This window comes from Eublepharis macularius, chromosome 9, assembly GCF_028583425.1.
Source record: "Eublepharis macularius isolate TG4126 chromosome 9, MPM_Emac_v1.0, whole genome shotgun sequence".
Classification (NCBI taxonomy): Eukaryota; Metazoa; Chordata; class Lepidosauria; order Squamata; family Eublepharidae; genus Eublepharis; species Eublepharis macularius.
The window spans coordinates 98,784,602-98,802,229 of record NC_072798.1 but is presented as its reverse complement, the minus strand read 5'-3'; the positions used below and the strand labels follow the sequence as shown (position 1 = coordinate 98,802,229).

Here is a 17,628-nt window from a genome sequence, read left to right as displayed (position 1 = left end):
GATTATTATAGTCCACTGGCCTGAATGCAATATCCAGGTTGGTACATATGCATTGTTACCAATGCCAGGCAAAGCAAGAGGTACATATTAAATATCATAGCTGACCCATCCTCCCCCCACAGTTCTCAAAATATTCCCTTTGAAGCTGCAAAAGCGAAAGCTTCCCCAAGGCCGGTTCTTGGTGGAACGTCGGTAGCCAAAACAATGCTGGTCTGTGAGATAGCTGCCTGGGAACCTCTGCACCTGGGGAAGAAAGCACTGAACACTGAAAGGATTAAATATGGAGTCGGTTAAGCATAGGTATACAAAAGAGCATTCTGATCCTGACACTGTGAGCTAAATGTTTTGGCATCATATTAGTTTGGAAATTAGTGCAATCCTAAGAACATTTTCCTGGGAGTAAATCCCCCTGAAAAGACCTGTGCAGGTAGGACTCTGCATAGATCTGCTAACTACTGGAGTAGTTAGTATAGATTTGAATTCTGGATATTTTCCTATGCGTATCAGCAGCACTTGAGTTATAGTCAATTTCTTTCATTTGCCATTAGAAAAATGCACACCTCATATATTTTTGTGTTTGAATTATGCAGCCCTTCTGTTCTTTAATTTACAAGGATGGGCGATTAGAGGAAATCATAGAACATTCACGTAGACAATTTCTTTTTTTTTAATGGAGACAACTTTTAATCTTTTTGCATGTTTTGCTGATGTATGAGAACATATGCACCTGACTTAGCTGATTTAATTTGTTCCTTTCGATGCCTTTTGAGCAGGCTCTTAAAATCCATGAGGCAGACATGTTTGCCATCAAAAAGATGGAACTTGTGGCTCCTCATTTTCTTCTGCTTTTTTCTCGCACAGTGTTTCAAGAAATGAGCTTTGAAAGGAACTGAGGATTAACCGACGGCACCTCGTAAAAATTCTCTCCCATTTTTGCAAGGTGACAATGGGGAATCCCAAGGCTTGGTTCTTGCCTCACAGATCAAAAGGAGTGATGTGGTGACTAAAACGTCACATATACAATTTTCTTTTTAAAGGATGGATTTAATTCACCCAATAACTAGACATTCTAAAAACCACAAAGAAAGTGTGGCTATTAGCAGTTGTTCTCACTTGCTATATCTAGTCATGTATGGAGTTATTTATACATGTTTTGCTCTACATTAACAAGAATCACTATTGCATAATTTCTCAGACCTGATCGGTTTGCTAGATCAGACCGAGATGCATATATTTCATTATTCTTACCTGTTTTTTGTGCAAGTCAATAAGCTGCATTTGGGAGTTCACATACGTGGCATGACACGGGGTCTTTCTCTTTTTATCTCCTATATCTCCTTTTATCTCCTGTTATTTATAGGTGTATTGGCTCTGTACATGAAAGTTTCATTTATTTCCATAGCTAATAGGAAATGATTAGATGGATTCAAGAAGACAGGCATCTCAATAGTTAACTGCACATTACACAGTCCGTACACAAACTTACACTTCCATATGAACTCTTATAAATCCAGCAAGTGGCTTCTAATGGAATGGACTGTGGCTCAATGGAGGAGCATATGCATTGGTGCTTATGTTCAATTCTTGGCATTGAGAAAGACCTTTCTCTGCCTTTGAGAAGCTGATGTCCGTCAATTTCATCCGCATTAGTAGCCATCAGCCAGTGGCTTATTGAGATGAGACATATTTCAGTTCATCTCCAGTATTGTAACAGTCAAAGGCTCTGCCACACAGTCGTTAAAAGGGCAGCTCATAAAGAATACAAATCTTTGTCATCAATGTCCCCATTAATGTGATAACATTTCTCCTGGTTTTTAAAAAATCAGTTTCTCCAGGGCTTTTTTTCAGCGGGAACGCAGTAGAACGGAGTTCTGGAATTTCTTGAAAATGGTCACATGGCTGGTGGCCCCGCCCCCTGATCTCCAGACAGAGGGGAGTTGAGATTGCCCTCCGCGCCGCTCAGCAGCGCAGAGGGCAATCTCAACTCCCCTCTGTCTGGAGATCAGGGGGCGGGGCCACCAGCCATGTGACATTTTCTCTGAGGGCAACCCACCGAGTTCCACCACCTCTTTTCCCAGAAAAAAAAGCCCTGAGTTTCTCTATTCTCCCAACTTGTTTTTCCTTCTTTCTGAGCCATTTCTGAGAAGAATCCAGAGTTGCTGCGCCGCACGGCTTGGAAAGCAGTCAGATACTCATCCGTGGGTGATACCTTGTCTCCTTGCCAGGCTTCCTGGGCACTTACAGTGGCTGCTTTGTAGTTACCTCATGCTCAGTCATCCAGCTAAGACTTTAGGCTGCGCAGGAATGAGCCGAGCAGCTTCCCTGCTCCTGGGAGCCATTACCTCAATAAATAGGAGCTTCATGTGGAGAAATAAAATACAGCATCCTCAAACATGTTATAAATGTTGACCCCTTTACATTAAAAAAAACACTTGGGGGGGCAGAGAGAGAAAGGGTTTTTCCACATGCAGTAATATATTTTAGAGTTTTCCCAAACACCAGTATAAAAGATGGGGGTTTGCTGTGCTCTTCAGAACCACTGATGCCCTGTCAGGCAGTTCACCGGCTCCAGGTTTTTTGTGATGATAAAGGACTTCATAAGCCAAACCCAGAATAGCAGGCCTTATTTACTTACTGAGTAAGAAATCTTCCACAGCAAGTCAGACTGTTCTTCTTTCATGTGGTCTCTTGCCTCGAAAGGATCCATTATTTTTGTTTAGAACCGATTACTTTCCAGGGCAGGGCAAGTGTTGCTGTTTTGTAAGCTCTGTTCCATGCAGAGTCTCCAAGGAAGGAACCCGCTTGTTCTTTGCACTCTTCGTTCATTTTTTGTCTTTCTTCTTTTGTGCATTCCTTGCTGTTTTCATCTATTCTGAATCATATTTACCATGTCAGCAAATAATCAGTCTGTCGATTCTCATAATTTATTTTATTTCTTCTTTTTTTAAAAAAAAAGTTAAATGCTTTCATTTAAATAAATCTTACCACTGTATGCAACATACAATAGAAAATGTAAATAGCCTCTTTGGCTAACCCACATCTGGCTGTGTGTAATTACCGGATGCATGCTGGTTAAGCACAAAAATTCTGAAAAGCCAGCTTTTTAATTAAAACGTGCACTGGATGAAAGTAGAACTAAGCCAGACTGCTCTTAAAAAAAAAAAGAAAAAAGCTATATAAAATGGCAGATCCTTACAGAACAGATCAGTTTCCTGTTCTTGCTCATTCTCTTTTTTTTAAAAAAAATATATTTTAGTAAAATAGGAAAAGGGGATACAGAAAAAAGAGGGATAAAGGAAAGGGACAAGAAAAACAAATACAAAATTGTGTTCTACAAGGATTATTCAAGTACAATGTACAAAAACCATAACCTTTAAAAGTATTAGCATAATAACCAGGGCTTTTTTTCTGGGAAAAGAGGTGGTAGAACTCAGTGGGTTGCCCTCGGAGAAAATGGTCACATGGCTGGTGGCCCCGCCCCCTGATCTCCAGACAGAGGGGAGTTGAGATTGCCCTCCACGCCGCTTGGCAGCACGGAGGGCCATCTCAACTCCCCTCTGTCTGGAGATCAGGGGGTGGGGCCACCAGCCATGTGACCATTTTCAAGAGGTTCCGGAACTCCGTTCCCCCGCGTTCCCCCTGAAAAAAAGCCCTGATAATAACTGTAATGTATATATTTTCAAATAAACAACACATGCAGAATTCAAACCTATTTCTACTCCTTATTCTTTAAAAAATCAACAATTATCATTAAAATGAAAGAACCCCAAATGCTCTTTCATCACAAGCTTACCCTGATCTCTCTGGGCTTGGATTATGGCTCAAAGCACGTGTGCAAAGGAGACGCAAGAACACAACATGGAAGTAAAGGTTTGCTGTCTTTTGGAAAATGGAAGGGGTGTGTGTCTCCAGCTGGCTAAGAATGCAACCTCCAGGCATGGCCTGGAGATTAGAGCGATCAGTTCCCCTGGAGAAAATGGTTGCTTTGGAGGGTGGCCTGTATGGCATTATGCCCACTGAGGTCCCTCCCCTCCCCACGCTCCACTCCCAAATCTCCAGGAAGTTCTCAGCCTGGAGTTGGCAACCCTACCGCCAGCAGAGACCAGCATGAACTTTTGGGCTATATGCTGCTCGTTTTGAGTCTTCTGTCACAATGGAATGCAAAGGATGACAACCTGGGTCCTTCTTCATGATAGATACTAGTTTTATTTTCAGCAATGCCCTGTATGAACTTCATAGCACTTTTTCAAAGTCACTACAGTTTTAAAAATACAGATTAAAATTGAACACTGCTGTGTTTCTTAGTGCATTTTGAAATATGTATAGGTGAAGAGCCGTTGTAGTTAAGTGGTTAGCTTGTTACACTAGGATCTGGGATACCCGGGTTCAACTCTCCATTATGCCTTGGAAGCTTGCCAGGTGATTTGGGCCAGTCCCACCCTCTTAACCTAACCTACTTCACAGGGTTGTTGTGAGGATAAACTAGAAGAGAGGAGAATGATGTGAGCCTCTTTCAGTCCCCACTGGGGAGAAAAATCCAGAGGAGTTAGCTGTGTTAGTCTGTAGTAGCAAAATAGCAGAGTCCAGTAGCACCTTTAAGACTAACCAACTTTATTGTAGCATAAGCTTTCGAGAGCCACAGCTCTCTTCGTCAGAGGCATCTGAAAAAGAGAGCTGTGGCTCTCAAAAGCTTATGCTACAATAAAGTTGGTTAGTCTTAAACGTGCTGCTGGACTCTCTGCTATTTTACTAGGGAGAAAGGCAGAGGGTATAAATAAACTAAATAAAACTCAGAGAAGTCAGTGGCTGCTACAGCACTTTGGGATAGTCTCTTCTGATCTCCTTCATGAAGGGTCATCTTGTGAAGATTGCCCACTTTTCCATAGCCGTTCGCTTGGGCCATCATTCGACATCATGCGTGCAGGGCCGATTCCAGACGACTAACCTGAAGGCGCTGCATGCCGCCACGTTCCGGATCGCGACAGGGAAAACGCGAAATATCGCGTTTTCTTGCGCGAGTTTGGCGCGACGTCGCGCCAAACTCGCGCGAGAAAACGCGATATTTCGCGTTTTCCCCGTTGCGATCCGGAACATGGTGGCATGCAGCGCCTTCAGGTTAGTCGTCTGGAATCGGCCCAGGTGTTATCTGCATCAGGCGACCACTTCCTGGGTAGTCTTATCAAGAAGTACCTTCACTCGCATGTCTGGAGTGACGGGCATGGTCCTGGCAGGGTCCTTTACAGCTTCTATGGGCCAGCAGAGATGGAGCAGATACATCCCTTTGTGTATAGGACATATATAAATGTCCTATATCTGGCAACTCACCCTGTTACAGGCTTGATCTTTTGCTTTGTTGAAATTGTCTGATGGTTGCTAGGTGGTGTGCAAAGTGAATGGATCACAGCCAGTCCACAAGGTGGGATGTTTCACAGTAAAGATTCTTGGAGGGTTTCCTTTTTAATGGGTGTTGCCTGTTGGGAGATGAACTGGATATACTCAAGTCTCGGGTGTGAGCAGGGAAATCAGGCACATTTTCCCTGTAACAAGAACCTCAGAGATAACATAGTCCTGTTCCTTGAGTATGATACTGCCTGCAAAGAGATTCTATCTACAGTTTGTCTTACTGTCACTGTGCTGGGGACTTGGAAATCTACGTGAGCTCTGACAGTTCACAGAACTAAATCCTGGATTATGTTTTTATTCTTAACCAGAAGCTGCTTCCCCCATGACATTTTGTGACTTCACTACCATATCTAAAAATATAGCACAGAAATACTTTATATGCTTGTTTCAAAAAAATATTCGAATGCCGGCTGACCAATGTGTAAATCTTTCTTCCGTAAATGTGTTTTGTTTGGAGGAATGGTTTGCAAAATGCGTCCATGTGTTGAAATTGTAATGTGGTTTCAAACTCAATAATCCTACACTGACACATTCGTACAACCTCGTTAGCTTTATTGGAGTTCCGCAGGCACAAATGAGGATAGACACTGGAAATAATCACACATTTGTTGTCATAACCAAGCATGTAGGATATTGATTACTTGTGTCAGCCTTAAAAATAGCTCTGTCATCTTTCACAGTCACCTCCAAAGTTGGAGGATTCACGGCGTAGGAAAATCAATCTTGTAATGAACTCTAGGTCGCAAAGAAGACAAACATTTATGCTGTCAGGCTCCTCAGTTTCTCCCAAGAGCACTTTTCCACCTCCAAAAATATCAGGCTTTCTTTCTTTGCATCATTGTTTCTAGTGAAAAGCACAATACTGTGGTAACAGCACATCCATATTCTTCAGACATTTTTGTCAGGCAGAGAAACTAGACACCCCTCTCCTTCATGACCCAATTGGCCATTAAAAGAGATGGATTCTGGGAGCAAAATAATAAGAACCCTGAGTCTACCGATTTTGGAAGGTTGCTATCTGAGCCTCCCCATGTATTTGCACCTAGTTAAGCTGCCACTGAAAAAAAATAACTCAGGGCAAAACTACACAATACACCTTACACATGTTGCCAGAGGGAAAAGGCAAAATGCCACCTCCCCTCCATTTCTGCTGGCAAAAACCAGGCAGGAGGAAAGCTCCCCCGCCCCAGTACTACTTCACAGCATCAAGCAAGTGAGCATATTTTATATGATGTACATTTGATTGTGAGTCAGGCCGTGCACCCATGATCCATCATGTGTTGGGTGGATCGCGTCGCCTTCACTGACCTAGTGTCCATCTCCCTGCAGAGACTTGAATCTCGGTTCTCTTGTAGTGCAATCCCATGAAAAGTTACTCCAGTCTAAGCCCATTGATTTTCATAGACTGGAGTAACTCTTTATAGGATTGCACTGTTAATGTTTAAGAGGCACGGTTTCTGTTAGCTGTCCAGTCTTGATACATCAGAACTCACAAGGACTGGGACTGGAAGGAACAGCAGAACAAGAACAATTCAGGCTCCCCAGGTCCGACAGCAAGCCCCTCCCCTGCACCAACTGCCTCCCTGCCAGCTGCAATTGGCCGGCCAAGGATTTTGAATTTGATTGGACACGGGCAGCCGCAGGGGAGCCTGGGAACACCCAACTGTTGGAATAGGCGACTCAGCCTGCCTTTGGACACTGGAGGGTGCTGCATGTCTCTTTGAATGTAATGTATAAGTCTAGCAATCTGCCACTCTGTTGTCTAAGGTGGGAACGCCTCCTGACTCCTCCTCTCTTGCCTCTGTGCCTCTTGGGAAATCGCTGTCTTCCCTCATGGCCTTCCAAGGAGCAAGATGTGAATCCTCGAGGCTCCATGGACCCTTTTGTCCACAGACCCACACCTCCAGCCTCGCTGCCTACTTTTCAGACCGTGGTATTAGAATAGGGAATGTAACTCTTTAGATTAGGATCTTTCCCTTCTACTAGAAGATATTGCTATGGAAGAAATCTGCTACAATAAACTGTAAGTTCTATCTTTCTATGATTTTGTCTGAAGATTAATTAATGCATGTTTTTAAGGGTTTAAACTCTTCTGCCTAAATAACTCTGCTACGTTACTCTGCTAAGTTACTAAACTAAACCAAACTAAATATATATTCCCAATACCGATAAGGCAGCCACTGCATTTTTGCCCCTCCGGACACCCCATGGGCTGCAAACCAGCTGCCCAGGTAAGTCTGGGGGCCACTGCTGCTCTGAGAAGCAGAGATCTTAAAAGGGCTCCATTATCATTTTCTTGTTTCAGAGAGGTTTGTTGGCATCCAAAGCAAGAAGAGGTAGATAATCGCAAGTCTTTCAGTGAAGGATATGTCAGTTTTTCAGGGAGGTTCTGATTTGCCTGAGGGAGATGGGTTCCAGTGGCAAGGCCACAGTGTCCCAGCTCCTAGGTTCTGGGTCAGTATCTCTATTGGGACCTCTGTCCAACTCCTCAAGTTGCTGGAACAGAGGGGCCCCAAGCCCAGCGCGGTATGGCAGTTCATCTTCTCAGTTACTGCTTTAGACTGGTCTCATAACCCCCATGCTCATACATGCCACGAGTCCAATGAAAAATGACAAGGGGATACTATTTCTGATGCAGCATAAAGTTTGATAGATGGATGTATCATCTTCAGTTTATCTGCAGCTTCTCCTGAAAAGAGTTCAAACCCAAAATGTCAGAATTCCTCATTGCAAATGTCGATGCCATGCCACTAAGACAGACCAGGGTTTCATTTTAGGGCAACAAGCAAAGTTTGATGACAAGACATTTTAGATAGCATATCAATCCTGTGGGCAAAAAAAAGCCGCAAATGGTTTTATGGATTTCTCAAGCATCCTTTCTTTTCCAGTAGGCCTGTTTAATTCCACAGATAGCTGCAAAAATATTGTTTATTTAGATCTCTTTGAAAGCTAATAATGGAGTAGCAAGGTCTAATGTGTTAAATGTACAGCTCCTTCCCATTCAATAGCTGCTGATTTTATATAGGCATGAAATTTTGGGAGATTATGAGTGGCACATTTTGGCAATTGAGTCAGCCTTCATCTGTAACAGAACAATTTGCCTGTTCTTGACAGGTACTTTAAACAGGCCAACAGACACGTGAGGATGTTGGGGGGGGGGGGCGCATCTTAACATAAAATCTGTAGATTGAGTTCCTTGAACTCTCCTCCGTCATATAGTTGTGTAGTGGTTAGAGTGTCAGACTAGGATCTGGGAGAAGCAGGTTTGACTCCCAAAGCTTGCTGGGTGACTTTGGGCCAATCACATCCTTTCAGCCTAACCTGAGAGGAGAATGATGTACGCCACCTTGGGCCCCCACTGGGGAGAAAGGTGGAGTATAAATGAAGTAAATAAATAAAACAAATAAATATACTGGTTTGCTACCTGCCCAGAGTAGTTTATGAAGAGAAGCGTTCAGAACAATTGCTTCCTACCTGTGTTCCAAAATGTTCCACGTATACACCTACGCACCCCTTTGTGGAGCACACCTGGTGCTCCATGCCCTCCTTTCCTTTGGAAACAAGGCGGATGATGACACCAAACAGGGACTTCTCCATCATATGAAACTCCCTCCTGGTGGCAATTTGCCAGGCTAAGCCCTTGGGGACTTCCCAAGTAGCATTTTTGGAGGAAGCTGATTGTGATTCTCATGGATGAATTTTTTAAAGAATTTTTAATGCAATTCAAAAATGGTTGCTGTTTGCTTTAAGTTTGTATACATAGAAAAAAGTATGATGTATGACTATGTATATCCTGCAACTAGCACGTTTGCTGGGATAAGCACAATGTAGACTGGCATACCAGCCGGGTGTCTGTATGGGAAATAAGGGGAAACAACAAGATAATGAAACCGATCGTGGAAGCTAGGATTTCCATGGTTGACTGTGAGCTGAACTAATTTTAACGGAGTTAAAATTAAACATGTTTTTACATTATGCCTAAACTGAGCCAAAGATAGGGTGTCCAACTCCAGTATGAGAAATTACTGGAGATTTGTGGGCAGAGCCGGGGGAGCGTGAAATCTGGGAAAGGGGGGGGGAGCTCAGCAGTGATGTGATGCCACCCTCAGGAGCTGACTTGTTTCTCCAGGGAAATTGATCTCTGTACCCTGGAAATCAGTTGTAATTCTGGAGATCTCCAGCTCCCATCTGAAGGTTGGGGACTTGAGGCAGGCACAAACCAGGAAAATGGCGGTTTGTTGCGGTTCATGATTTGTCGCGTTTCATGAGCCATGAACTTGCCCAGTTCACGAACCTGTTTGTTTGGTTCATCAGGTCATCACTTTCGGGTCTGCAGAAAGCCCATCTCCCTGTTGCCTAGGTAACAGATTGATCGGCTCCAGCTGTCTGCAGTGACGAACTGAAAAATGAACCATACGAACCGCTGTAAAAATCAAAGCAGTTCGTCATGATTCATCAGAAATGAGCTCTGACAAACCACTGGTTCATGAACCAAAAAATAGCCTGGTTTCTGACAAACTTTGGTTCATATTTTGGTTCATGCCCATCTCTATTGGGGACCCTAGAGAGTCCTACAGCACCTTAAACACTAATGACTTCATTATGGCATAAGTTTTGTAAGTCAGAGTTTAGTTTTGTCAGATAGGGCCAAAAGTTGCAAGTCTTCTGTTAAGTGCCCATGGAACTTGGCCTGCTTCTCCACTGGTTTTTGAGTGTTTCAGTTCCTCGGCAGATGACTTTCAAAGGGAGGCTGGAGAGAAGCTGTTGAGTTGCAATGCAGAAGTAGATTGGATGCTTGGACTGCGTAGGAGCTTCAGGGAGTTAACTCACGACAAAAAGTGATTTGTTCTTCCTTCCAGGTTTATGTTCACTATTCAAATTCATCCTGCTTTGCTAATTGATCAACAGTTGGCAGTGGTCTGCATCAACCTGAGTAGATCATTTACCCTTTTGACTGATATTGTTTTCATATGTGCCCAGAAAAGTAATGAAACGCATGTGAGTTCTGGGAAACTGTGCTGAGCTCTCTCTGTATTAGCACCACCTCTTTGTTCTTCTGTTGTCCGTAGCACTGGGTGTATGTATCTCTTCCAAATAAATGTAATGCTTCATGTATCTGATGAACTGGACTCTGGTTCATAAAAACATGTGTCAAAATAGATTTGTTAGTCTTTAAGATGTCATCAGACTTTTGGAAGTTTGGCAGCAGCAAATTTAATTGCAATTTAACTTTGGTTCAACCCACATTGAATGAAGACGTCTTCCCCAGCACATTTCTACCCCGCTAATTTCAATAAGAACCGCTTGTTTCTAATCCAGAAGTAATTCATACCAAGTTTTAAATAATGATTGGAGACTTAAATGTGTGCTTAACTTTCTCTAATGGTTAATTGTTTTAGGTCACTTGAGTCCTCTGTCCAGATTTGGTCTGGGCTGATAGAAGATGTCACCAGAGATGGAAAATGGACATTTCAGTTTGGAAATGTCCATTTTACATGGTGGAAATGTCAAATGTCTAGACTGCTACAGTTATTCTCAGAACAGCACAGGATATGAGAAGAAGTCTAATTTTTATATCCTATGAATTCAAAGTATAAGCATTTGATATGTCCTGATATTGGCATGATGAGAATGCAACATTCTGACTAAAAATGATGCAAACTTGTAATGATTTTCACTGTGACTTCATATGAGGTCACATATATTTAAAAAGTAAATCCTGCTTCATGCAGAATTCAGTTTTAAATTTAATTTTCCATTAAAAACTTGGGGAGACGGGAGTACTGTGGTTACGGAGAAGCAAAAACTGCAGATCTGTAAGAGATAAAAGGGCTTCGTGTCTTAATTTCGATAGATAGCTTTTGAAAAAAAGTAAAATGCCTGTTTGTCTACCAAAATGATTTTTGCTGGCAGACATGCGCCATCAAATAGTAGAATCATTTTAAGCTATTTGTCTCAGTAGCCACTGCCGAATGGTGATCCCTTTTGGCGATCCTAAATTTGTTCATTTTTGCAATTTAAGCATAGATGAAGTTATCTCATGCCACTATTTTTTTCTCTTTCTAGGTGATGTCATTGTCTATATTAATGAAGTTTGTGTCCTTGGGCATACTCACGCAGATGTAGTCAAACTCTTCCAGTCTGTTCCCATTGGTCAGAGTGTCAACCTGGTGCTATGTCGTGGATATCCTCTGCCCTTTGACCCTGAAGATCCTGCCAACAGCATGGTGCCACCACTTGCAGTCATGGAAAGGCCTCCTGTAGTAGTCAATGGAAGACATAACTATGAAACTTATTTGGAATACATTTCTAGAACTTCTCAGTCTGTTCCAGACATAACAGATCGGCCACCACATTCCTTGCACTCCATTCCAGCAGATAGTCAGCTTGATAGTACATTTCCGCCACCCGTTCATGATGATAATGTATCTATGGCTTCTTCTGGAGCCACACAAGCTGAACTCATGACCTTAACCATTGTGAAAGGGGCCCAGGGCTTTGGCTTCACTATAGCAGACAGTCCCACAGGACAGAGGGTGAAGCAAATTCTAGACATTCAGGGATGCCCTGGTTTATGTGAAGGTGACCTTATTGTTGAGATCAACCAGCAGAATGTACAGAACATGAGCCATGCAGAAGTAGTGGATATACTTAAGGAATGTCCAGTTGGAAGTGAGACTTCTTTGATTATCCATAGAGGAGGTAAGTCTAGAAAGTCCACACCATTACAATAATATGTCTGAAAGCATCTAAAATATGCTTGCTATATCACTGTGTGCTGTATGGAAGTCTATTCTTAACTCTGAAAAGGACAAAAATGTAAACATAACAAGGCATCTAGGCAAAATATAATATTCCACTGTAAATCCCCCATCCCTTATGTTTTGAAACATTAACACGTATTTTTCGTTTCTATAAGTAGGTGTCATTGGCTTTCTTGGGTCCTATTTTTGCATTGCATTTGTACTTACCAATGTTGCAAGATTATTGGTATTTCAGTGTTTAAGCATAACGTTCGTATATGGCAAAGGAAATCTAACAATCTATTCAAGAACAAGTTAATAAAAATTCAGGTTACTAGTGTGATACATTCATACATTCAGATATCCAGATGTTGTAGTTGGTTCTCCGAATAATCTCTGGTTAGAAAAAATACAGTATCAGAGATAGCCCATCCACGTCAAGAGATTCAATTACAGATTTGATTATTACCCTGTAGCATAAATATGTGATTACTTATATCTACCAGGCTTTTATGAACAATTACTACAGATTAGATTTGATGAAAGTTACCTCCATGGAATTAAAATTAACTGAACGATTTCCTGACAAGGGAGAGAAATAGCAATATGTAACTCTGAGGAAAGCCTATGTTTACTGAAATGGTTTTGTGATAGTTTCTCAGCACTTCTTGAGAAAACAGTGGCCGTTTTCACACTGCTTACCGGCCACGGAACATCACGCCAAGCTCCCAGAACAACAGCGTCTTCCTAGTGCAAAATTGCGCCAGGAAGACACTGTCATTCCAGGAGTTTGGCGCGATGTTCTGTGGCTGGGAAGCAGTGTGAAAACGGCCAGTGTCAGTTCAGAGAATGTCAAGATGCCTTGTATTTCATTTATGAGGCAAGAACTACCATCTGTCTATTCTTGCATTTCATCCTGCCTTTCCTCTAAGGAGCTCAGGGTGGTACATCTGGTTCTCTCTTCCTAATTTTATCCTACTGACCACCCTGTGAAGTAGGTCAGATGGGAGGGAGTTACTGGTCCCAGGCTGGATCTAGGTCTCCCCATCCTAGTCATACACTAGTCAACAAGCGCCCTCCACTTACATGTGTAAACCACTCTGAGTGCAGCATTAAGTTGTCCTGAAGGGCAGCATATAAATCGAATGTTGTTGTTGTTATCATTATTTTGTATGGGTGAAGCAGGACCCTCCCCTTTTTATACTACTACTGGGCCAAGTGAGTGAATACCATGTTGGGCACACTCCACTGTGACTAAACCTTTTACTTCAAATGGTGACCCTCCTGTAGTTCCCAGGGACACACCTTGTCATATCTGTACGCTTGTGTCTTGCTTCTGCTGAGAATGGTGTGCATACTGGGAAGAAGGGCCATGTATGGATTTCCCTGCATGCTAGGAAGGAATGGGTTGCTAGGTGGGCCTGGGTGAAATACAGGAAGGGTCCTGGTTGGGGAAGATTGCGTGGTTTCCCTCTGATGCATCCCAGATAGTGGCTCCTTGATGAACTGCTAAATATCCTGCTCTATGAGGAGGAAAGGAGGCGAGGTTGCAGCCTAGAACTTACTTAACCTGGCAGATCAACCAAACCCACAGTGAATGAACTGACTCACAGTGCCCCCATCAGCAGAGTGTTCAAGGCAAGAGATGAACAGAGGTGGTTAGCCATTGCCTCCCTCCACTGCCGGTGCCAGGGTTTCTGGCGCCTGCGGCCAACTCCCCATGCGCATAGCGCACACGTGCCACAGACTGCATGATGACGTCATCATGCAGCGCAAGCCGGGGGCATTGGCTGGCGGATGGCTGGGGTGGCGGGCAGAGGCTGCTCCGTGCTCCACACACCGCTCCAGCAGCGGCTCACACAGCTGCTGCTCCCAGCTGGGGATGTGCGGCGGTGGCAGCACGGGGCTGGCTGGCTGCAGCAGCTGCGACCCAGCCACACCAGCTCCTCAGCACACGCCTCCGCCCCCAACACCCCCTCTGGCACCCCTCCGGAGCCCTCATGCCCTGAGGCCACCACCTACCTGGCCTCAATGGGCGCAGTGGCCCTGCCTCCCTCTGAAGAGCAACCCCTGTCTTCCTTGGTGGTCTCCCATCCAAGTACTAACCATGGCCAACCCTGCTTAGGTTCCCAGCAACAAGATTGGACTAAACTGGGCTATCAAGGATGCTAAATGGGATTTAGGGGTAGTATGTCTTCTTTGTAAGAAAGAAAGCACAAATTATTAGCTTCTGAGTACTAAAGTCAATGGACATAAGAGTAGCAATTTGCCCAAAAGTGGATTCTGAAGTAATTTTCTATGAAGTAGGGGTGGTTTTATTATTCATGTGGAGAGTAGAATATGCCATTGTAAATAGGTACTGGATAATATCAATAGTGGATCACAATCTCACCCTACGTTTTGATTGTAAAGGTAAAGGTAGTCCCCTGTGCAAGCACCGAGTCATTACTGACCCATGGGGGGACGTCGCATCACGACATTTTCTTGGTTTTGTTATGGGGTGGTTTGCCATTGCCTTCCCCAGTCATCTACACTTTACCCCCAGCAAACTGGGCACTCATTTTAATGACCTCGGAAGGATGGAAGGCTGAGTCAACCTTGAGCCGACTACATGAACCTGGCTTCCGCTGGGATTGAACTCAGGTCGTGAGCAGAGCTTGGGCTGCAATACTGCCGCTTACCACTCTGCGCCACGGGGCTCACGTTTTGATTGTAAGGCAACATAATTAGCTCACAAGTTGTGATACAACACAGCAAGTAGGTGTCCTACAAAGGTATATTTGGTTGTTTATGCAAGCAAGCCTACGAAATGGAGATCAAGATCACTTTAATGTGGAAAATTACCCGTAATAAATTTTAACCAGAGTAGCATTTTTGCACAAGTCCAATATTTTTGAGAAGTATGATGATTTTCATACTTGTGTGTAAATGGATACAGATCCCAACCTGTGGTAATTCCTTTGGATAAATTAGTCTACAGTAAAAATGTGTGCTCTTGAGTGTGTGAAAACATATATTTGAATTCAGTTATAAGAGAGGATGGTATTCAGCATTGCAAACAAGAATGATAATAGAAATGAATAACTGCTTAAATCATTGCTTAATTTAATTTTAATACTGAAAACTATCTTAAAAGAGAAAGATACATAGTTCATTGAAGTCATCTGCTGTTTTCTGAACTGAAAATTGGTTCTCCACCAACCAGTGTTTTGACTATTTCATATTTGAAGTCTCTGGTATTGATAACCAGCTATTGCAAACTTTAGCTAAGCTTTCTGTGTTACTAAAATGCTAAACCCATCACAAACCTTGAGTGAAGCTAATTACTGATATTTTCTATAACAGTAAAACCACTGGTGCCACATAACATTATTATTTTGTGTTGATTCTTTGTTTCCTATTTCATTTAATATGGAATGACTATAGCAAGTTGAGTGTACAAATAGTATTTTCTCATTTTCCCATCATCTGTGTCTTATTTTTCATTAAATGGAGTATTGGTCCCTGACATCCTGAATTCCCGTGTATTCTGACCTGTATTCACTGCTACAATTAAGGCAAGAGTGTATCGCACCAGGTTTGTCCACAGCTCAGACAGAGAGAAGACCGCCTCATTGTAGCTGTGGCATTCATGAGCAGGATAGCATAGAAAATGCTTTAACGGGAGTGGTGTGGAAGTCTTGTACTGTCTGGCATGGGATCCACTCCTTACCATAATTGGGCGCGGGGAGGGGAGTTGGATTGCATGTAGGTGGTGAGATTGCCTGATGAAGCCAAAAGTGATGAGAAGGTCTGTTTCTCAAACCTAAAGGTTAACTCTGCTGTCTGTTAAGAATTAGTGGGGTGAGTCTATGGCTGCCAGATCCCCTTACCCTCCCAGAGGGAGATGGGGGACCTGGCACTTCCTGGGGGTGTGTTCCTCATGTGTGAAGTGCATGCTGCCACCAGGCACAATGGCATCACTTCCGGACGTGACATCATCACACCCAGCGATGGGCATGCTCCTGTGCTTCACAGGGGCCAGTTGGGGGCCCTGTGAAGTATGGGGGCATGCCCACTGCTGGGTGAGATGATGTCACTTCTGGAAGAGGTGCCATCATAACCTGGTGGGAGAGCCCCCGCTGCTTTCTGGCCCAGGAGGTTTTTTGGCATTCGGGCCCGTTCCCTGGGCCTTTCCCCTCCACCCACCAGCCAGGTGAGTGGTGGCAGGGGCAGAGGCTGAGAGTGGGGTATCCCCCTCCTCCACTGGAGGACCTGGCAGCCCTAGGTGGATCTGACCAAATTTTCATTCAGTCTCGCCCAGTTCCCCGCTTTACTTCAGCCCCTGTCCCACATGGCTTTTGTCTGTGCAAAACTCATGATTCCCAGCATATTCTTTTTAGGAGGTTAAAGGGGCCTCTTTTTCACTAACAGACAAGCTAGATGGATCCACCCTAATGCATATAGTGAATATTGTCTTGTTGGAACAGCTGATCGGATCAGAGACAACTCTCAGCCGAACAAGAAATGGCTTATTTACAAGCATAGTCCAGAAGATCTTCCTCTCATGAAGCCGTCAGAAACCAACTGGAGGGCGGGGCTGTGTCTTCTAGACCCAGAGCTAGGCAATCTTTCGGGCTCAAGTGTGATGTTAGTACATCTACAAACAAAGGGGGCCAGGAGGAAGTGAGGGCTGTACTCAGCCGGATTCATTTGGGAGTAAGCCAAGCCCAGCAACACTACTAGCCCTTCAGGGGCTCATATGGGATACTTGTGTAGAAAACTGTCCTTGTGTGCCAAGCAAAATGACCTGCTAGCACCTGCAATGTGCTAGTGGGGGGAAATGGGAGTGTGGAATGGGGTCACACTAACTGGTGTCATTTCTGGCAAAAAAAAACCCCAGTGACATATAGATTATCTAGGGTTTCCCAAACCCTTATGGTTTTACCATAGAGTTTTTGTAAATTCTAGAGTGTCCCATGCCATCACTTCCGGTTTCGACCAGAAGAGACATCCGCAGTTCCCGCCCCTAATTGCTCCCCAAGTTTGGCAACTGCAGCCTGGCAACCCTAATTGTGCCATAAAGCAATACTGCTGCTGAAAATATGCAGTAAGACACAGAGCAGTGAGAATGGAAAGGACCTTCTAATCCTGGAACAGCAGCTCATGAGTGCAAGAAACAGGAATTAGAAATGGAGTTTGGAAACCCAGATGCATACATAGAAATACTTATTTATGCACAGGGGTATTTTGGATCCAGCCACCATGCAGAATTCAAGAAAATAAATCAATAAATCTATGAATAATTTAAGACGCATAGGAATCTAGTCAGCAGAAGTTTAGTTAGCACAATAAAAATGACACATCAAGATTTGTGGATTAAATGGATTTCTGCAGAGTGAGATGTGTAAAATTGGTGTGTGATCACTCCCAGTTTCCAAGTTAATCCACAACTGTTACACCATCATAAGCATCAGCACATTTCCAGTAATGCAATAAACGT

The 17,628-nt window shown here is 43.6% G+C and overlaps 1 protein-coding gene across 1 annotated transcript in view; it reads left to right on the top strand.

Moving 5' to 3' along the window:
• The window catches only part of MAGI2 (membrane associated guanylate kinase, WW and PDZ domain containing 2), a 1,211,123-nt gene that overhangs the window by 1,023,165 nt on the left and 170,330 nt on the right, over positions 1-17,628 (top strand). The window contains exon 10 of the mRNA XM_054988145.1: positions 11,470-12,105. Within this exon, the coding sequence (XP_054844120.1) occupies positions 11,470-12,105 (636 nt within the window). The remainder of the gene's footprint in view (positions 1-11,469; positions 12,106-17,628) is intronic.